This window comes from Chaetodon trifascialis, chromosome 19 (assembly GCF_039877785.1).
Source record: "Chaetodon trifascialis isolate fChaTrf1 chromosome 19, fChaTrf1.hap1, whole genome shotgun sequence".
Lineage (NCBI taxonomy): Eukaryota > Metazoa > Chordata > Actinopteri > Chaetodontiformes > Chaetodontidae > Chaetodon > Chaetodon trifascialis.
In genome coordinates this window covers 4,558,519-4,576,047 of record NC_092074.1, presented here as the reverse complement: position 1 = coordinate 4,576,047, position 17,529 = coordinate 4,558,519, and the positions used below count along the sequence as shown (strand labels likewise).

Below are 17,529 nucleotides of genomic sequence, written 5' to 3'. Positions count from 1 at the left end.
CTGCTGCTATCAATAATCAATAAACAGAGGAAAATAGTTCCCAACAAATACATCGTTTACTAAAATCTACAGTGGCCAGCAGTTGAACTAACCGAACTAATAAGCTTGGGAAGTTGGAAAGTATTTGATGGCCTGACATGCTTTATAGTAGTTTCATGAGATTTGCTAACAGAAATCTACAGACTAACACATTTATCCATTAAAGTCTATATAACGATAAAGAGCTTGAAACTACGGAACTTTAGCTGAACAGAAGCCACTGTGGCCACAAGTGACAAATGTGGGACAATGGTGAAAGTTAAAACAGCAGCATAGGTAGAAGAGGCATAAAATAACATCCACTATGTTAAGTATACTAACATTAGCTAACATAAGATTTTGGTCAGTAAACTGTAGCAGCAGAATGTGAGTAAGTACTGAAAGTTTCCTTCCTTCTAAAATCAACTTATCATTCATAAGAGCAAGAATGTGTCATGTCTTCTGTCAAACGTTACATAGTCGAGCCTTAAACTGGCAGCGCAGACCTGAATCATTCACACATGTCAGGGTGCCCCCATGGCCTACTATGTCCTGCAATAACCCTGGTTTGCATCTGGCAGGGGATCCTGTTGCATGTTGTCCTCCATAACTCTGCTGTCAGAAACACACAAATAACGACATAAAATTCCCAAAAAAGGAAAAACTAAAAACCATTCATGGTTGTGTTGTCACAACCCAATGACGCAGGTGTTTTCCACCATACAAAGGCAAAACCTCCAGTAGCAGACAAATTCATGCCAGTAGCAGATCTGAACACCACGTGACGCATTCTTGGTCAAACAAACAAAAGAGCTTTTTCTCGAATGGCCTGTTGTCTGGTCAGGACAGGAAAAGCACAGGTGGAATCAATAACAGCGCCACTCTATTACATGATCCACTGAGCCAGCATGCACAACACCAGAGCTCTGCAGCCGAGTGGAACGCACCCACCGCTCTCCTGCTTTCATGTAGAGAAACGTATGTATGAAAAATATCAGTCAGCTTAGAAGCATCAGAGCTCTTCAACCAGGTTATTCCAGTGGAAAGATTCAGAAACATTAAGATGGTGGTGTTAATGTCTCCATGGCCACCTCAACTGAAACCTCTGTTGGTCTCTTCTGCCACCTAGTGGATAAAATCATGTTGACTGTTGCAATAAAGCATCATGAGGACGAGCCAAAAAAATTCAGAATAGATTTTTTTTTTATTATTTTTACAAATAACTTATCTGTTACAAAGACAGTTTTCCCAGCTAAAATCAAAAAAAACACTTTAGATATCCAAATTATTTTTTTTCCATTTAATAAAACATGAATAAACTGCCTCTTCACACCAAGGTGCAGGTAAAGCTGAAAACTGGTTTCTTTGAGTCGGAAAAAGAAAAAAGTATGCCGTAAGTGCTTTCGAGACAATAATTCATCTTCTACTTTTAAATGGGTTTAAACAATGATGACATTTTGGTTTTAAAAATGGCACTCGGATGTGACAGAGTAGATTATCAATACAAATTCGACAGTTGAAAAGGCACTGATGCAAGGCAACATTTCACAAATGTGGAAAAAAAACAAAACAAAGTAACTACTCCACAGTTAAGGTAAGTTAATGACAATAAGTAAACTTTAGAAACACCCTCATCAATAAAAGCTTAGGAGGATGAAATGAGCCAAATAAAAAAAGAGTATACAAAGTGGACAGTCACATTGTGCTTACACTTGACTAAAAACATAAGGGCTTTTTTGCCTTGTCTGCTTCCAAAAGGCTTTAATAACTGTGACCTGTTGTATATAAGGCACCCATATGAATATTTCTACATCACAGAAACAGAAACATATTCACTTCGATACCTCGTAAAAAACCCAATTCACGTGCACAGCGACATGGAAACGTTTGAGCCAATCAGCTGTTCCAGGAGCACTTTGACATGGATCTACAGTTAAATCCTGGTTATACTGGAAAATGAGTGTCTCTTTGCACTGAGGTGTAGTTGTCCCCAAACATTAAACCTACATTCCAGTTGTCAGATAAGATGGCAGTTTGCAATTTTGCTTTTTGACCCCTTCCCTCCCCCAACAGTCCCGACATATTTGGTATCCTGGGGAATTAAAAAAAAAAAAAAAAAACACTCCTCCATCGCCTTCCACTTTGCTGCATCTGCAGATCGTACACAGGAAACTCAGCAAATGCACAAGCGACGAACGGACCGGGCAGATGTAGCTTCATGATGACTGCAAGGGTTTTTACCGCTCTGCTCCTCTCCTTCTGCAAGGCTTCAACTCTCACAGAAATCAAGTAAAAAGCTTAAAAAAGGGAACATGGTGCTTATTTGTTTTGAAAGAGGGAAACAAAACAAGACAAAAAAAAAAAAGTTAATAAAGTCTATAAAGCTATACTTACAGGAAATACAAGTGATTCATAGTGTGAGGAAGAAGGCTTTTAAGGCACATTCTAAAATTATGTACAGTAAAAAGCTCAGGGGGGATTTCTGCCTCCGTGTACTGTACACAAAGCATGCAACTTAGTTTCTTTTTTCATTAACTCATGACTGAAGAGACAGAAAAGGGATGCTGAAGGGGGAGGACAAGAGGCACGCTCGAGCGGCACTGCCAGTTCCTCCTCTGGCATCCTCTAGAAACAGCAAACAAACTATAAAGTCCACGATTAGTCTGTTAGTTTTCCCTTCAGATGGAGAGCAGTGGCTGAACACAGTTCCCAGTCCCCCGGTCATGCCACCACAGAGGAAGAAAAACAAAAACAACAAAAAAAATCAATCAGCAAAAGGCACACTGGCACCTGTGTTGTGTGTGCATGTGTGTGGGTGTGTAGGTGTGTGTATGTGCGCCGTCACACTGCAGGGCCACACTCATAATACTGTAAGTGGGAGCAGCGAGGTATCCCCAGGGGTAACGTGTCACCCGTTGAGCAGAAAAGGAGGAGGTGACCCCACGCGATCTGAGTCTCTAAGGTGAGGTATCATCCGACTCTGCCAGCCTTTGTGAAAAAACACGAGCTGTAAACACTATCCAGTCAAGCCTTCAGTGGACAGCATTCTACAAACCTTAGAGAGGAGAGGAGAAAAAAACAAAAAAAACAAGGAAAACAGGCCGCATGATGCCTACAACCTGTCTGAGTTTTCATACAACTAGAGAAAAAGGAACAGAGAGGGTCCTTTTCTATGCTAGTCTGGTAGAAGGCAGGCGGGCAGAGGAGGGGGTGGCACGTCGCAGCCTCGTTGGCTCAGAAGTGACGCGGGAACTCGCACTGTTCACAGCGGTTGAGGGCAGGATGGTTGAGGAAGGTGCAGGCGGTGCAGTTCCACTGCGTCCCCTCGTCCTCCTCCTGGTCTGCGATGGGCTTCACAATCTTACTGCCCGGGTCTGTGAAGAGGAAGAGGAGGAGGAGGAGGAGGAGGAGGAGGAGGAGGAGGTCAGGACAAGTTTATCTGTGAAGTGATGATAATGTGGACATTAAAATGGTTTATGTACGCGGCTGTGGTGAAGTGAACTGCTGAATCAGTGTGTCTACATGCACTGCAGTGATGTGATCACTGCCCACTTGGCAGTTATCTAATATAAACACAGAACCTGGAGTCACTTTTCAGGTTAAAGGATTAAAACAGTTGGAACACACAGCGCATGTCTGCTGCTCAAAAATGCTTCTAAAAGCTTTCTGAGTCTGGGCATGAACATGGAATTCAGTCTAGACATGGAAAGTATCATTATACTCAAAATAAGTGCAACACATTGTACTTTCTCCTAATTTGTTGGTAAGTTGAAATACTGCATAGTTTTACCTCTGCGGGACTCTGAAAAGTATTCAGGTCAGTTCATTTTAAGCCAAGTTTTTGGTTTGTTTGTGGTTTTATCAATTCTTCAAATTAAGATAACAATCAAGGGATAAAAATATGCCTGAATACCAAGAGATGATAAGCAAATACGTTTAAATATAATAAAATCAGCTTAAATAGCTTCAAATAATGAAAAGATCTACTACATTAAGATGATGGAGGGTTTGCATTTCAAATCTGATAATCAAGAAGACTTTGTTAAAAACAAGACAATGGCTGACAGCAAAGGGAGGAAGAATGGATGAAGAGCAGAAGGATAGGAGATACCAACCAAGAGGGAGAGGAGGGGAAGGACCAGAGGACGGCTCCATCATGAGCTCAGAAGTCACATTATATCTACATCCTCTCCGGTCTGGCCCAGGTATGATGGACCGAGCAGAGAGCAAGGGATGGGTGGATGGACGAGAGGTGGGGGGATGGATGGATGAAAAAGATTACGGAGGAGCAGTAGAAGAAAAGTGCAGAAATGAAGATTTCAGTCATGAATCAGTCAGTCATTAACAGGGTTAAACCAATATCTTGGGCTGTTCTGTAATCATTAACCGCATGCAGACAAGAAACACAAGCAGGACAACCTGAGACGAAATTAGATTTATTCATTTACTATTCAGTAGTATCTGTAAATGCATCCCTCATCTTGCAGAGTGTATTCACAGCTTTCCCGACCACTGATCAAATGGTTTTCTGGTCTTGTGACACTCTGAACACTGTTACACCAAATAGTCAAATATCTGCAAGAAAGCAGTGAATACTTGTTATTTTTAGATACATTTGATCAAATGGAAACATTGATATCGGTCACAAAACACCGTAACAATCATTTTTAAAGCCTTTGGTATTCACTAACAGCCCACATTGGTACAACCCTGATGAAAGCATGAATAGAGTAATAAATGCTCCCACAGTGAAGTTAGTGCTTTCAACTTTTTAGATTTAGCTTCAGGGGTCATGCTGCTGGTTTTGTATATTTTGGCCTGTTGAGGTCCAAATCCAGAGTATCTAAGTAAACACACTTTGCAGTTGATTATCTAAACATGCAACACCCCTGATGCAGTCGTTTAAGTCAGTAAGTACAGTCTGAAAACAGGACGAGACAAGATGCAGATATATACTGGATATTGCAAACTACAACTGAATACTGGCCACATGTTTAACTTAGCACAGACCTTAGCACACAAGGAAGTAAATGGCAGAAGATCAGCTTTTAAATCAGTGAAGACAAAGTTTGTCCTGAAAAGGCTCATTGATGTCAACATCAGTACAGAGTCAGTCCCACAGACGGTCTGCGAGTTCACTGTGAGCACAGGCTGTCACAAGGCTGCCCTCTTTTCCCTGTGACATGCTCTCTTTTGACCAACAACTTCAAGATCAATGAGAAACATTTTGGATTGTTTAAGTATGGTCTTAGTCGGCCTCCTACAGAAAACTAACCCTTTAGGTGAAGCTGTCTGTCTCGCCCACACTCAGGCCCTTCAAACAAAAAAGAGTTAACTTTCCAGAGTGTGTTAACAGAACATGAAATAGCTGGCAAACAGCAAAAGCCTGTGACTCAACTTATAACAGAAAGGTCGAGGAAGAAGGTGAGAAAAATCCTGGCAGATAGCTCCGATCTTCCTTTTAACTGGTTTGAGCCTTTGAGCTTCATAAGGCAACTAAATGGATTGAATAAGCCCCTCATCCCACGTCATCAACCTTCTTCATTCTACTAAATGACTGATGAGACTTAAGCCCCAGATGAAGGTAAAGATGTAGGATTAGAACACAGGGACAACACTAATGTAGTACATCTAATAGAAGAAGTCCAATAAAATAAATCTAAGGAATGTGTCTGATGAAATCAAGAATGACCGGGAAACTTTTTCTAAACTTACCAATAGATAAAGTACCTTTGGGTTTGGGTGGGACGGGACCAAGGAATCCAATGTTGTCATAAAAATTATGGATTGCACTGGGATTAAAGTGTGGTCCTGTAAACAGAGGGAAAAAATGAATTTACTTTCCATTTTTTGCATTTCTCAGTGCTCTGAGGTTAACACATCCTGTATACACACTGCAACACTTTATCCTCTACACTTTACGAGCATCACAGTGATGGAGGTGTGTGGCAGGAGTGACCATGTTCAGACAGGTGAGCATCCATGTGTACAAGGCTAGGCTAAGGCTCAAACATCTTTTGAATAAATACATTTCTACGGGTCATGCATGCACATACTGCATCAGGACGCTCTGATTTATCCACAAATAAAATGGAGCTGAATCTTCTATAAAATGATCCATGTGCCTTCCTTCACCTGTGTAAACCTGCTGGCTGGCGGCTCGACCTCTAATAGCAGTGGAGTGCTGCCAGGGGGGCAATAAATCCCTTGTTACCAACTAGCAACAGGATGCAATTCAGGAAGAACTGGTAGTTAACAGCACAATGGCAGCAACTTGACTGTGTGTGTTGAGAGGATGTGAGCGGGCCTGGCCAACGAGCTACAGCTGCACACCCTGAATAAATATCTGACCTCCCTCACTCAATGACTTACTGTTGGCTTATTGTACAATACACACCAGAAAGGAAACTGAACTGTGGGCCAGTTGAAAACAGTTTAACACCTGAAAACACTGAATCAAAGAGAAGCACAGAATCATACCTGTTTGAAGGAGATCAATTTCTTTGGTGAGGCAGTCAATGTCGATCTGCAGTAACCTGTTTTTGCATCGCAACTGCTTCATTTCCTCAATCTGAAAGAGAATGAGAGGAAAGGCTGAGCCAGTTAGCCATCAGACACGAGCAGCTCCAAGGTGCAAAGGTTCTACATCCTGATTCTTAGTCAGTGGAGCAGATCTGTGAGCGTGTCAGGGGGAGAGCTGCTCCCGCCTGCATAGCTGGCTCGCCTCAGTAAACAACACTGAACCAAGGAGCTACTGAGCTCAGCAACACCAGCCAATTAACCTTCCACAGCCACTTTCCCCCTCTGTTGACTCAAACTGTAATAGCTGACAAAACAGCTGACTCAACAAAAAGCAGAGAGCAGCACTTCATCTGAACCTGAGAGGTTTCAACAAACTCACAGCCGCAGATCTGACAGAAGCACGAAGCAACGCAGAAAATAAAAATAAAAAGACGTTTACTTCTGAACCCACGATCACTGTTTTCACATTTCATCTGAACTTACAGAGCTGCAGAGCTGCAGAATGAACTGTGAAGTGAATCTGACATAAATGGTGCGCTCTGTCAGTCTGAAAATATGGAACGATATCATCCAAATCATAAACAGACCCTGTAATCAACATAGTTTGAGGGTGTAGGAGCACTGATGTGCCCTGAGCTGGAACCAAGAATGGCAATGTGACCCAGATCGTTTTGTTTTGTCTGTTCAGCCTTTTATCTGTCAGTAATAACCAGTAAAACATTTGTCTGCAGTTATGAAGAATCTCTGATGACTCACACTGCTGAGTTACTGTAACTGCTAATCCAACTACACTGAACTTTAATAGGTTTTTGTATCGATTCATCTGCCAGTGAGAGATCAGTTCCTCTCCTTTTCCCCTTCCAAACTCTTCTGCTTTCTGGGTGGTGTTAGCTGGCAAATAAGCCCAAACTAGCACTCTATAGCTGATGATTACGGTTCTCAACAATAAATATCACAGTTTGTTACATTAGAATTGGGCTGCAGGGGTATTCAGACGTCTAGTGGTTAAGACCCATACCATATAATTTCAATGTCAGTGGTTTGATTCAGTCCGGGGTCCTGTGTATCATTACCTTCTCCCCGATCTCTCCTTGCATGTCCTGTCAGTACTTCAACTGTCACTATCAAACTGAAGCAAACTAACAGAAACCAATCTAAATAAAGACACATTTCTATCTTTACTATCACTGAATTAAGCTTACAGATGGAATCTGGGAGGCCGAGTTGGATCTCTCCAGCCGTCTCCTGGTCAGGTCGTTCTCCATCTCATTGACCTCCTCTTTTAGTTTCTCCAGCTTCTTCTTCTTCAGCTCCAGCTCGTGCCACAGCCTCTCCATGCGGGCCTTCTGATGGACCAACAACGCTGGACGACACACACACACACACACACACACACACACACACACACACACACACACACACACACACACACACACACACACACACACACACACACACACACACACACACACACACACACACACACACACACACACACAGAACTGTCAGCAGCTGTTGCCTCTGCGCTACATTCATTCACCGGTTGCACACACCACAGTCTAATCTCTGCACATACCAGTCAAACCAGTTTTTGAGAAAAAAACAAAAACAAAACAAAAAAAACCCCAGCTTTGTGTAAGGAGAGACAGAGGATCCACATCAGATTGCTGACTGCCTCTAAATTTGTGCTTCATCACCTACTGTGGTAACACGAAGAGATCAGACTCATCCCAGTTAGCAGACTGCTGCAGGCAAATTCTACTGCAGTGGTTAATACACAACCATAACTGTGCACATGATTTGCTCAAGTCTCTACAGCATGTTCCCCATAATTCATGACAGTTCCCGCATCTTTTGACAGACTGGAACACCTCCTACGCATACATTCAACAATAAACAACTCCCTCTCTCTGCTGCTACACACAAACACATGTGCCTTCGCAAAGTGCGGGAATCTGGTCGACTGGTGAATGTCTCTCCAGCGACACAAACATGATACACTTGTTTTCCTCTTAAAATGTTCTCAATCTCATGTGACCCGCTTGCTTTATTCAAAACGTGGATGTAAATGTGGTGTTTTCCGACAGCCCAACGCATGCGCAGCTGAATATAAAGTGAACATGAAAGAGGCCAAATAAAGGTGACTTTTATATGTGCTGGTACGAGTAGATTTACTGATTTCACACATGTGGTCAGTTGTTGTGTGCTTTACAGTGATTTTAGTTCAGCTGTGATGAAGGTAAATGCGTAACAGTCTTAGTTTTTGGCTCTTGGGTTCACCATATCATTTCATTCAGTAGCTGATAATGAGCCACCACTTTCCTACAGACAATTTAAAACAACATCCAGATGTGTCACTTCATCTGACACACTGACTAAAGCCAAGTGTCCTTCTTAGTAAACTCATCCCACTATTTTTTGTCATTTCAAGGAAGCCAAACAATAGATGACAGACAGTTCTCTTCTTTACTCAGACATCAACATGCACCCATCTTACACCTGATTAGACAAACACGTGCTGCTTGCTGTCAGTTGTCTTTTCCTAGGATCTGTCAAACTGGAAAAACCTGGTAGCTCTTTTGAAAACATCTTATTTCTCCTTTACTATGCCCCAAATTAAGCTGAGGTGACAAGTAGGTCAAGCAGTTACAGAATAACACTTCATTTTATATCTGCAACGCCTACTTTTAATTGTTGTTTTTGAGTTTCAGGAATTTGAGGAGGCACTGAGTCATGTTATTATCCAAAGGTTTAGTGAATGATCTGGTATGCATCTGACTAAATTAATTCTGTTTCAAAAGACTGTGTCAGGCTACTAACCCACTAAACCCACAATAACAAACACATAAAAACAAATACATGCGTTCATAAAGCATACAGTGTCCAGCAGGAATGATTGCAAAGGGTCATGTCTTTGGCACCAGGTGTTAAGTCAGGTAAGTCTATTTGGATGAATCAGGTAACACTTAAGTCTGTGATTTGAAAGAGGCTTTCACTTGCAAGTCAGAACCAGGTCTTCAACAAATTATGTAATTACAATAATGTTATTCTGCTGCCAAGCAGTAACAGCTACAGTTATGGTGTGAGCGGTGATGGTTGATGGAGGACACGTTAATGTTTTATTAACAGCCACGTGGCAACAGGTGTGTCTTTATCAGGTACATTACTGAATGTGACTCATTTGGTGTAAGTATACATTTTTTTTCCAGCCAAAGCAGATAAAGTAGGAAGAAACTGGGCTGATGAGGGTCAGCAGCAGAGGCAGTATGACCGGTCTGAAGCCCCTCTTGGTGGTAGGCACCACAGTGCAGAAGCCACAGCCGGTGACTCACATGTAATACTGTGAAAAGCCCAAAAAAGGAAACAACAGTGTGCTCTGACACGTTTGACTCACGCTACAGAATCCGCCAGTCTCAGGGGTCGTTGGAGCAAGCACAGCATTTAATGTGGAGGACTCACACTGCCATCATCACACCGGTCCTCACTGAACGAGTCACCTTTGCTTTTATCTACGTCATGGAGACGGACATGCAGAGCGGTGTTCCTACACTGACTGAACTTTAGTGACAGCGAGTATAGTCAGTTTGGCTCAAGAATTACATTACAGTCAATGTTATGGAAAGAAACTTTTAAAATCACACAGTATACTTCATAGTAAAATGACTTTCTTGGCAGGGTGGAGTGGAAAAAGCATTCAGACCGTCTGCTGGTAGCAAAAATCCTGTCTAATATCATTCGATGTTAGAGCTGGTCTCAAAACTGCTCTTTTCGCCTCATCACTTTGTACACTTTAGCCACTTGACGTGTAAAACAATCAATAAACAGTGGTGCTAACTCCTTACTTCTGTTAGGGCATAAAGACTGGGATTATGATCAAATGATAACACTCAGCATTGCTCACCTTGTGTGTATGCTGCATCATCAGAGCCCATGCTGAGTCTGCGAGGCTCACTCGGCCTCTCTCTGTGCGGCGACAGAGGGTCTGAGAGATGGAGGGGGTCTGGCTCCACAAAGTGGTGGTCTGAGGGTAGGCTGAGGAGATTGTTGGGCTCAAAAGTAGGGGACACAACTCCGGGGGACACAGCTGGGGGCTTATTGGGGGACACCGTTATTTTAAAAGTGTATTTGGTGTTGGGCTGAGTCACCACCACACGTGGGGAAGAAGCTGTGCCTCCTCCTCCCACAGAGGCGCGGGACTTGGGAGGATGGTGGTGGATATAGGCGGGGCCCATGCTCACCTGGCCCCCCATGTTCCTGGCTCCTGAGGGCCCCTGCAAGGGAGGGTTGGCTGAGATGTAGACTGTGGGAGGGTTTCTACCCCCACTGTCGTCGCTGGAGGCATTGGCAGAAATGTAAAACTTAGGCTGGGAGCGGGAGCCGGCTGAGGCCACGACGGCCTCCTCAGAGGGAGTGGTAGCAGCAGTAGGCGGGCTGGCAGAGATGTAAACAGTGGGCTGGCTGCGGCTCAGACCTGGGCCTCCAATGGAGAGAGGGGCGGTGGGGACAGTAGCCACCCCAGTTGAAGAAGAGGAAGAGGAAGGGCAGGAGGAGGAGGTGGAGGAGGACCGGGGCCCACTGCTCGTCCGCAGCACGGCTGTTGTAGTTGTGGAGTTGCTCCTCTGAGGAGATTCAAGTTTGATCTCTATCTGATTCTTCCGTGGGCCAGTGGAGATGTTCTGGATGTTGTACTGACTGATGGTAGACAGAGAGGTGGGCATAACAGAGGAGGAAGAGGAAGACGAGCATGAGGAGACACCAGAGGAAGAAGCCTGGCTTCCAGTGGGAAGAATGGAGGGCGCCTGGGGATTTGTGGGGGAGCTGATTGGCATGTAGACATGAGAGGTCTGGTGGCCCTGGGTCTGGTGCTGTGAGGTATGTGAAGAGGCGTGCTGAGGGCCGGACCAGGAGCCAGACAGAGAGGAGGGGTGTGAGATCTGGTAGATCTGTTGCTGTGGCTGGGAAGTGGGGCTGTACTGGGCCCTGCCCCCCTGCTGCTGGCTCTGCCGGCTGGTACCAGACTGGCTAACATAGGGCCTGATGTAGATAGAGTTACCCTGTGGACTGCTGAGGCCCGACTGTGGCCCGCCATGTATGTGCAAAGAAGTGGGGGTATTGCGGCCTGTCTGAATATTAGGGGCTAGCGTCACGGTAATGGGGTTGAAGCGTGGTGTCTGCTGGGCACCCATACTTGTTCCTTTGACACCCAGAGGGTAGAGTCCAAGGTGCTGTGGAGGCTGCGGTTTGCGTGTGGGCTCCATCACACCAAACACATTGAGGCTGGAGGGCACCTGCACTGGGGCTGACTGAGGCTCCTGCTGAAAGAAGTCACTGTTAGGGGCCTGGCCTGTCTGGAGGGGCCCGTCACTCAGGCTGTGGGCCAGAGTCCGGCTGCCGTTCATTCTCAGGCCGTCCCGAACCGGGGCCACATGCACATTCTGAGACTGCAGGCCCAGGTTCAGCTGGGTCATGTGATTACGAAGCCTGGTGAAGGTGGGGTCGTCAGAAAAGCTGAGGTTTCCTTCTTCACTGTACAGGTAGCCTGGACTGACTTGAGACAAGTATTCACAGCAGGCGTCTAAATTGTTGTTGTTCTGAAGAAAGAGAGAGAGGAAATTATGCAATCATTATGCAATATTGATGGTTCAGGGAAGAATCCTAAAAGGTGAAGAGACAAAGATGCATATCTGTTTTTAAACACGGCATTTTATACCATACCATCGCATCATAACATTCACAACTAGCTTATTATATTGTAAATTTTCATCTCCTACATACAATCCTGATTCCAAAGAAATTTGGGACAAATTAAAATTATGTAAAACATAAACAGAATGTGATCATTTGCTACTCATATATACATTCAATTGAAAACAGGCCAAAGACAATATATCTAATATTTGACCTCATCAGCTTCATTGATTTTTGTAAATATCTGCTTATTCTGAATTTGATGCAGCAACACATTTCAAACAAGTTTGAACAGGAGCAACTAAAGACTGGGAAAGATGTGGAATGCTCCAAAAACACCTGTTTGGAACATTCCACAGGTAAACAGGTTGATTGGTAACAGGTGATAGTATCATGATTGGGTATGAAAGGGGCATCCTGGAAAGGCTCAGTGGTCCACAAGCAAGGATGGAGAGAGGTTCAACACATGATTGTATGAAGGATATTACTACATGGGCTCAGGAACAGTTCGGAAAACTGTTTGATAACATTCTGTTTTTGTACTCTGCACAAACAGTTTTGTCTAACTGGAATACAATTATGATTTAGGAAACGAGGGACAAACCAGCTAAATTTATGACATTAGCCTGGTTTATTTACCCCGGTCTTACTAGCCAGGAAGACAGTAAGACACAGGAAGTAAAAGTAAACAGGCTGACATCAAACAAAACACAGCTTAATTAATGTTGACTAAACACTAATCGATCATTTCCCTCAGATCTTTCCTGGCACTTCTCTCCTCTGATTGCACGTTATGTGTTGTGCCAAAACAACAACGCTAAGCAATGGAGCACAGTTGATTCTGAGGATGATACTAATGCACATATTTAATTAAAAAACCTGATAACTGCCAGTGTTTGTTTAAAAACATATAACATTAACAATCATTTTTGCAATAATCTTACACATTCTGTTATTATTCTGACTAAGATGTAGTGTATATATATATATATATATATATATATATATATATATAGAGAGAGAGAGAGAGAGAGAGAGAGAGAGAGAGAGAGAGAGAGAGAGAGAGAGAGAGCGAGAGAGAGAGAGAGAGAGAGAGATATTTTACAGTTGAAAAATAACCTACAGCCTAACTATGTAATGGGAATATCCTTTCTAAAACATATCTGTGACATCTGTACTGCTTCTTACTTAATGCTTATCGAACAAATGCGCTGTCACCGATATATCTGCAATAAGATAGAGGGCTTTATTTAGCAAAAATCAGGTTTGAACTTGCTGACCTGCAGAACACACTGGGAGACAACACCCTCTGGTACTTCAGGGAACTTCTGGCGCAGGTCATGCAAAACCTGAATGTCAATCTGGTGGCTTCCCTGGGCCATTCGTATGTTGCCAGGTCAGGACTGCTTGTTCTGTTCAGCGCACTGGGGCGTCAGTCGTGGCAGCAAACCACCTTCATCTTGAACATCTTCTAAATTGAAAGAAAGATAAAAAGCGAAACACCTGATTAGAAAACAAAGTTCTCTCCATGTTATTTCTATAAAACCATAAAGATACACAAAGAATCCGATTTTTCTCTCGACCATACTCAGATGGGAATCTTCACAGTCATATGAACTGAAGAAATCTGAGCTTACAGACATCCTCAATAGATGGATGGAGGAGGAGGATAGATGGCATTCATTTCAGATCCCTGAATCGGGGGGGGCAAATCTTCACATTAAGTGAACTGCTGCTTTATTTCTGACACTGACCTCCAGACTGTCTCACACACTCATATCTGAGGGACATTAACATTAATTAACCAGAGAAGAACCTTTCATTTGCTATTTTTTAATGATAATACATGCAAACTAAACCAAACAAGACCACCAATGCCCTTTACGCTCTTAATAAAAAATAATCTAGTGCCCAATTCTATTTTTTTTACTTTAATACTTAAAAACACTGATTTTCAAAGCTAGGTTTCCATCAGTGATGTATTTGTGGCAGCACACACACAATATAAGCATTGACCCTACATACTGATTATCTCAATTCTCACTCACTCACTCACTCACTCACACACTCACACACTCACACACTCACACACTCACACACACACACACACACACACACACACACACACACACACACACACACACACACACACACACACACACACACATTGAATGGCCTCTCCTCTCTGTGCAAAACTGATACAACTTTCTAAACAGCATTATGATGTGCCCCCTTCCATGCCCACACACCTGATCTGGCACACCTTCAGGTACAAGCTCACTTCTCAAACCATTAACCTGCTATGGTAAGACACTAGAGACAAACACGACACGCAACAGAACAGTCATGAGAACTTAAAGTTAAACTGTATGACAGCCATGTCTTGTTATCCCACACTTTTCTCCTCACCACACTCTTTGGAAACATCTTCCTGTGGGAGGTTCAGATGCCATTCAAAACACTGTGACACATGAAGCATACCCTGTTCTGCTCTCTATATCAATGCAGTGTGTTGGAGAGTGAAGGAACAAGTGCAAAGTCTCTTGACAGGAATCTTAATACATCAGAGAAAGTGATGTTTGAGGAATAAAATGACCCAGACAAAATCTACAAACACTTGAACACAGTTCTTTAACGATGAAGAAAAGTCAAGAGAGTGCTTCAAATTACAATGGGCCCTTATTTCTGCCAAGTATTTATCTGAGCAGCTGTGCTTCTGTCTTATCTAAGCATGAGGATGTGTAATGTCATAACTGAAAAGTCGTAAATTGGCTTTGCAAAACATCTGTATGTAGCTGATAACAGAGAGATGAGCTATTTGGCTACTGTCAATAGTAGGGAAGGAAATGGCTAAACTAAGAAAGAGAGAGAGAAACTGGAGGTACTCTGGAGGTAACTGATTTGTAGAGCGCTTTTTCAACCTAAGCATGGTTTTATCTTCTTGCAGTCCACAGAGGGTTGTGTGGGCGGTAGGAAGGAGAAGCCATGCTTTCCTCAGAGACTGGCCACTGAAAAAGGGAGATGCATTTTACATTCTGTGCTACCAAGGTGAATATAATCACAGAATACAGAAAACTCTCAGTCTGTCACAAACACTTTTGAAAGTTTCTCCAACAGTTTATTTTTGAAAATCTTTCCTTCAACCACTCTGTGAAGGAGAAAACTCAACTTCTGGATAATAAAACTTGAAAACTGTCTATTTACACGAGGTTCCCAACAGTCAATGTTTTTTTTTTGTCTTTTGCAACACAAGGAAATGGAAAGTTTTGCAATTATGCCATCAGGCTGTGGCATTCATTTTGTGTGTCAAAAAGGAAGCACAAGATGCAACATAGAGAGCCTCTAAATGCAAACCAGAGGAGAACAGTTTGCCATATCTCAGATTACATGTTTAGAGCAAATCTTAGTGCCCGTAGTAAAGCATATGGCATCTTCTCTGGCAGATGAAGCAACTAAAGTCTACAGAAAACCGAAAGAATGCAACTTCACACACTGCTTATGCCTGTTCGATTTACAGGCCAAGATGAGCCATCACTGCACAGAGCCAGAGAACTACAGTCCACCATTCAGGCTCAGCTCAGGAGGCTGGGCAGCTCAACCATTGTGGGAAAGGAAATTCACTACTTGGCGGCTAACCCAGTTACAGGTCAACAGTGTGGTTAGATTATTTCCTGGCTTCAAAAACAAAAAGGTCCACACCTCTTCACTGTACGTAATTATAGGCCTGCAGCCGGCCCGTGTGTGGGTGGCTCTCAGGGTGGTGGTGGTGGTGGTGGGGGGGGTTGGGGTTGGGGTGGGGGTGCGGTGGGGTGGGTGGTGGAGGCAGATTAGTCCTTGCTGTCCCTGGAGGCGCTGGTGGAACAGGGCCTGAGGCAGCACTGCACTGCCAGCAGAGATAGAGACAAAGCTTCTATTGCTGAGGCTGTTACTCACTGAGCCAAAGCATTGACCCACAGCCCCACACTCATTTCTGGAGGTAGCAGGCCTGCCATTCTCCATCAATGGGCTCATTCACTCTGCCAGAGTGAATGCACCTAAAAATGTCCAATTCAATTAAAGTCTAAATAAAATGTGGATAAATAATCAACAGGAGGCCTTTGGCAGAAATCAGCCCAGCACCTGATGCTGTAGCTGCTGCGATAGCCCACACAAAACTAGTTGGTATAAACAAAGAGGCTACACATTACTGGGAACAAAAAACACACAACAAAATGTCATGCCATTCTCTCTTCAGCATGCAAAGACTAAATGCTCTGATCATGATCGTTTGGGACACTGCTGACCTCGTCAAATCAAATCTTCCAACGGTTCTGCAGAAATGGTAGTTCAAAAATGAAAAACATTAAATACAGTGGAAACAGTAAGGATCCCATCTGAACGCCAATCAGAAACATCCTCTGCAGCTTTACAGAGCAGCCCAGCGGCATTACATGGAATGTCTAACTGCCGTGTCTTGGTCCAGCAGAATTTAAACAAATAAAGGGACTAATTGGCAGTGGACGCTGTTGAAGGCTGCTGGAAGGCGCCCAAGTCTTCCATAGAAGCAACGGACATGATCGCAGGCGTGCGTGTGTCTGGCGCACACACTGACACATACACATGTTAACAAGTATGCTGCACTGCAGGGGGGCATACAAACCCTGGTAAACATGTTGCGCCTGAGTGACACATTTGCAAAAAAGAGCTGTTAATAATCAATCTGAATTGGTCATTCATGCATGGGAATACAAAAAAAATAAAAGTAAAGAAAAAATCTAAGCTGATTACATATTGATGGATTTGTTTGTAATACAGGCTGGTCTCAGCTGTGCCACATGCAGCGTAGAGTCCCTCAGATTGTACTCCTGATGGAAACAAGCGAACAGCAGTCCCATAGAGGGTATGCTACACTTACTCTCATGCCATTCCTTCTTCATTTTTCTGAGAAATACTCATACAGACTCGTCGTTCTAGAAGAATGCAACTTGATTCATACATATTTTTAAATTTCATTCTGATTCAATGACTGTGAAGAGCCATACCTTGCCTCCCACAGAGTGTAGAAACGCACATGTCTGCATGGAAACTTTGCTGAGGATACTAGTCTTAACAAAAGAGCTTTTCGAGTCATCACAAAAGCTGTGACCCACTGAATCAAAGTGATTTCCCACCATATTAATGTCAAGAGTACAACTAAAATGAACATTAAGACAAACTGCAGTGGTGTCATCAATGGAAACTTGAAACAGTTGTGCATCTTCAACAAGACTATCTTAAAACATCCTGAAACTTAATCTTGAAAGGCTAAGCTGAGAGTGTAAA

The 17,529-nt window shown here is 43.3% G+C and overlaps 1 protein-coding gene across 3 annotated transcripts in view; it reads right to left on the bottom strand.

Moving 5' to 3' along the window:
• Positions 1-1,205: 1,205 nt before the first annotated feature.
• Positions 1,206-17,529, bottom strand: part of tab2 (TGF-beta activated kinase 1 (MAP3K7) binding protein 2) — a 37,795-nt gene continuing 21,471 nt past the window's right edge. The window contains exons 2-8 of one of the 3 annotated variants that reach the window (XM_070987765.1): positions 13,509-13,699; positions 10,442-12,131; positions 7,743-7,903; positions 6,499-6,589; positions 5,734-5,829; positions 4,134-4,214; positions 1,212-3,392 (exon numbers count right to left, since the gene is read on the bottom strand). In XM_070987765.1, coding sequence (XP_070843866.1) covers positions 3,253-3,392; positions 4,134-4,214; positions 5,734-5,829; positions 6,499-6,589; positions 7,743-7,903; positions 10,442-12,131; positions 13,509-13,610 — 2,361 coding nt within the window. In that variant the 5' untranslated portion in view covers positions 13,611-13,699 and the 3' untranslated portion in view covers positions 1,212-3,252. Of the gene's footprint in view, positions 3,393-4,133; positions 4,215-5,733; positions 5,830-6,498; positions 6,590-7,742; positions 7,904-10,441; positions 12,132-13,508; positions 13,700-17,529 lie in introns of all 3 variants that reach the window. The other 2 variants (XM_070987767.1, XM_070987766.1) reach the window with 2 other exon arrangements.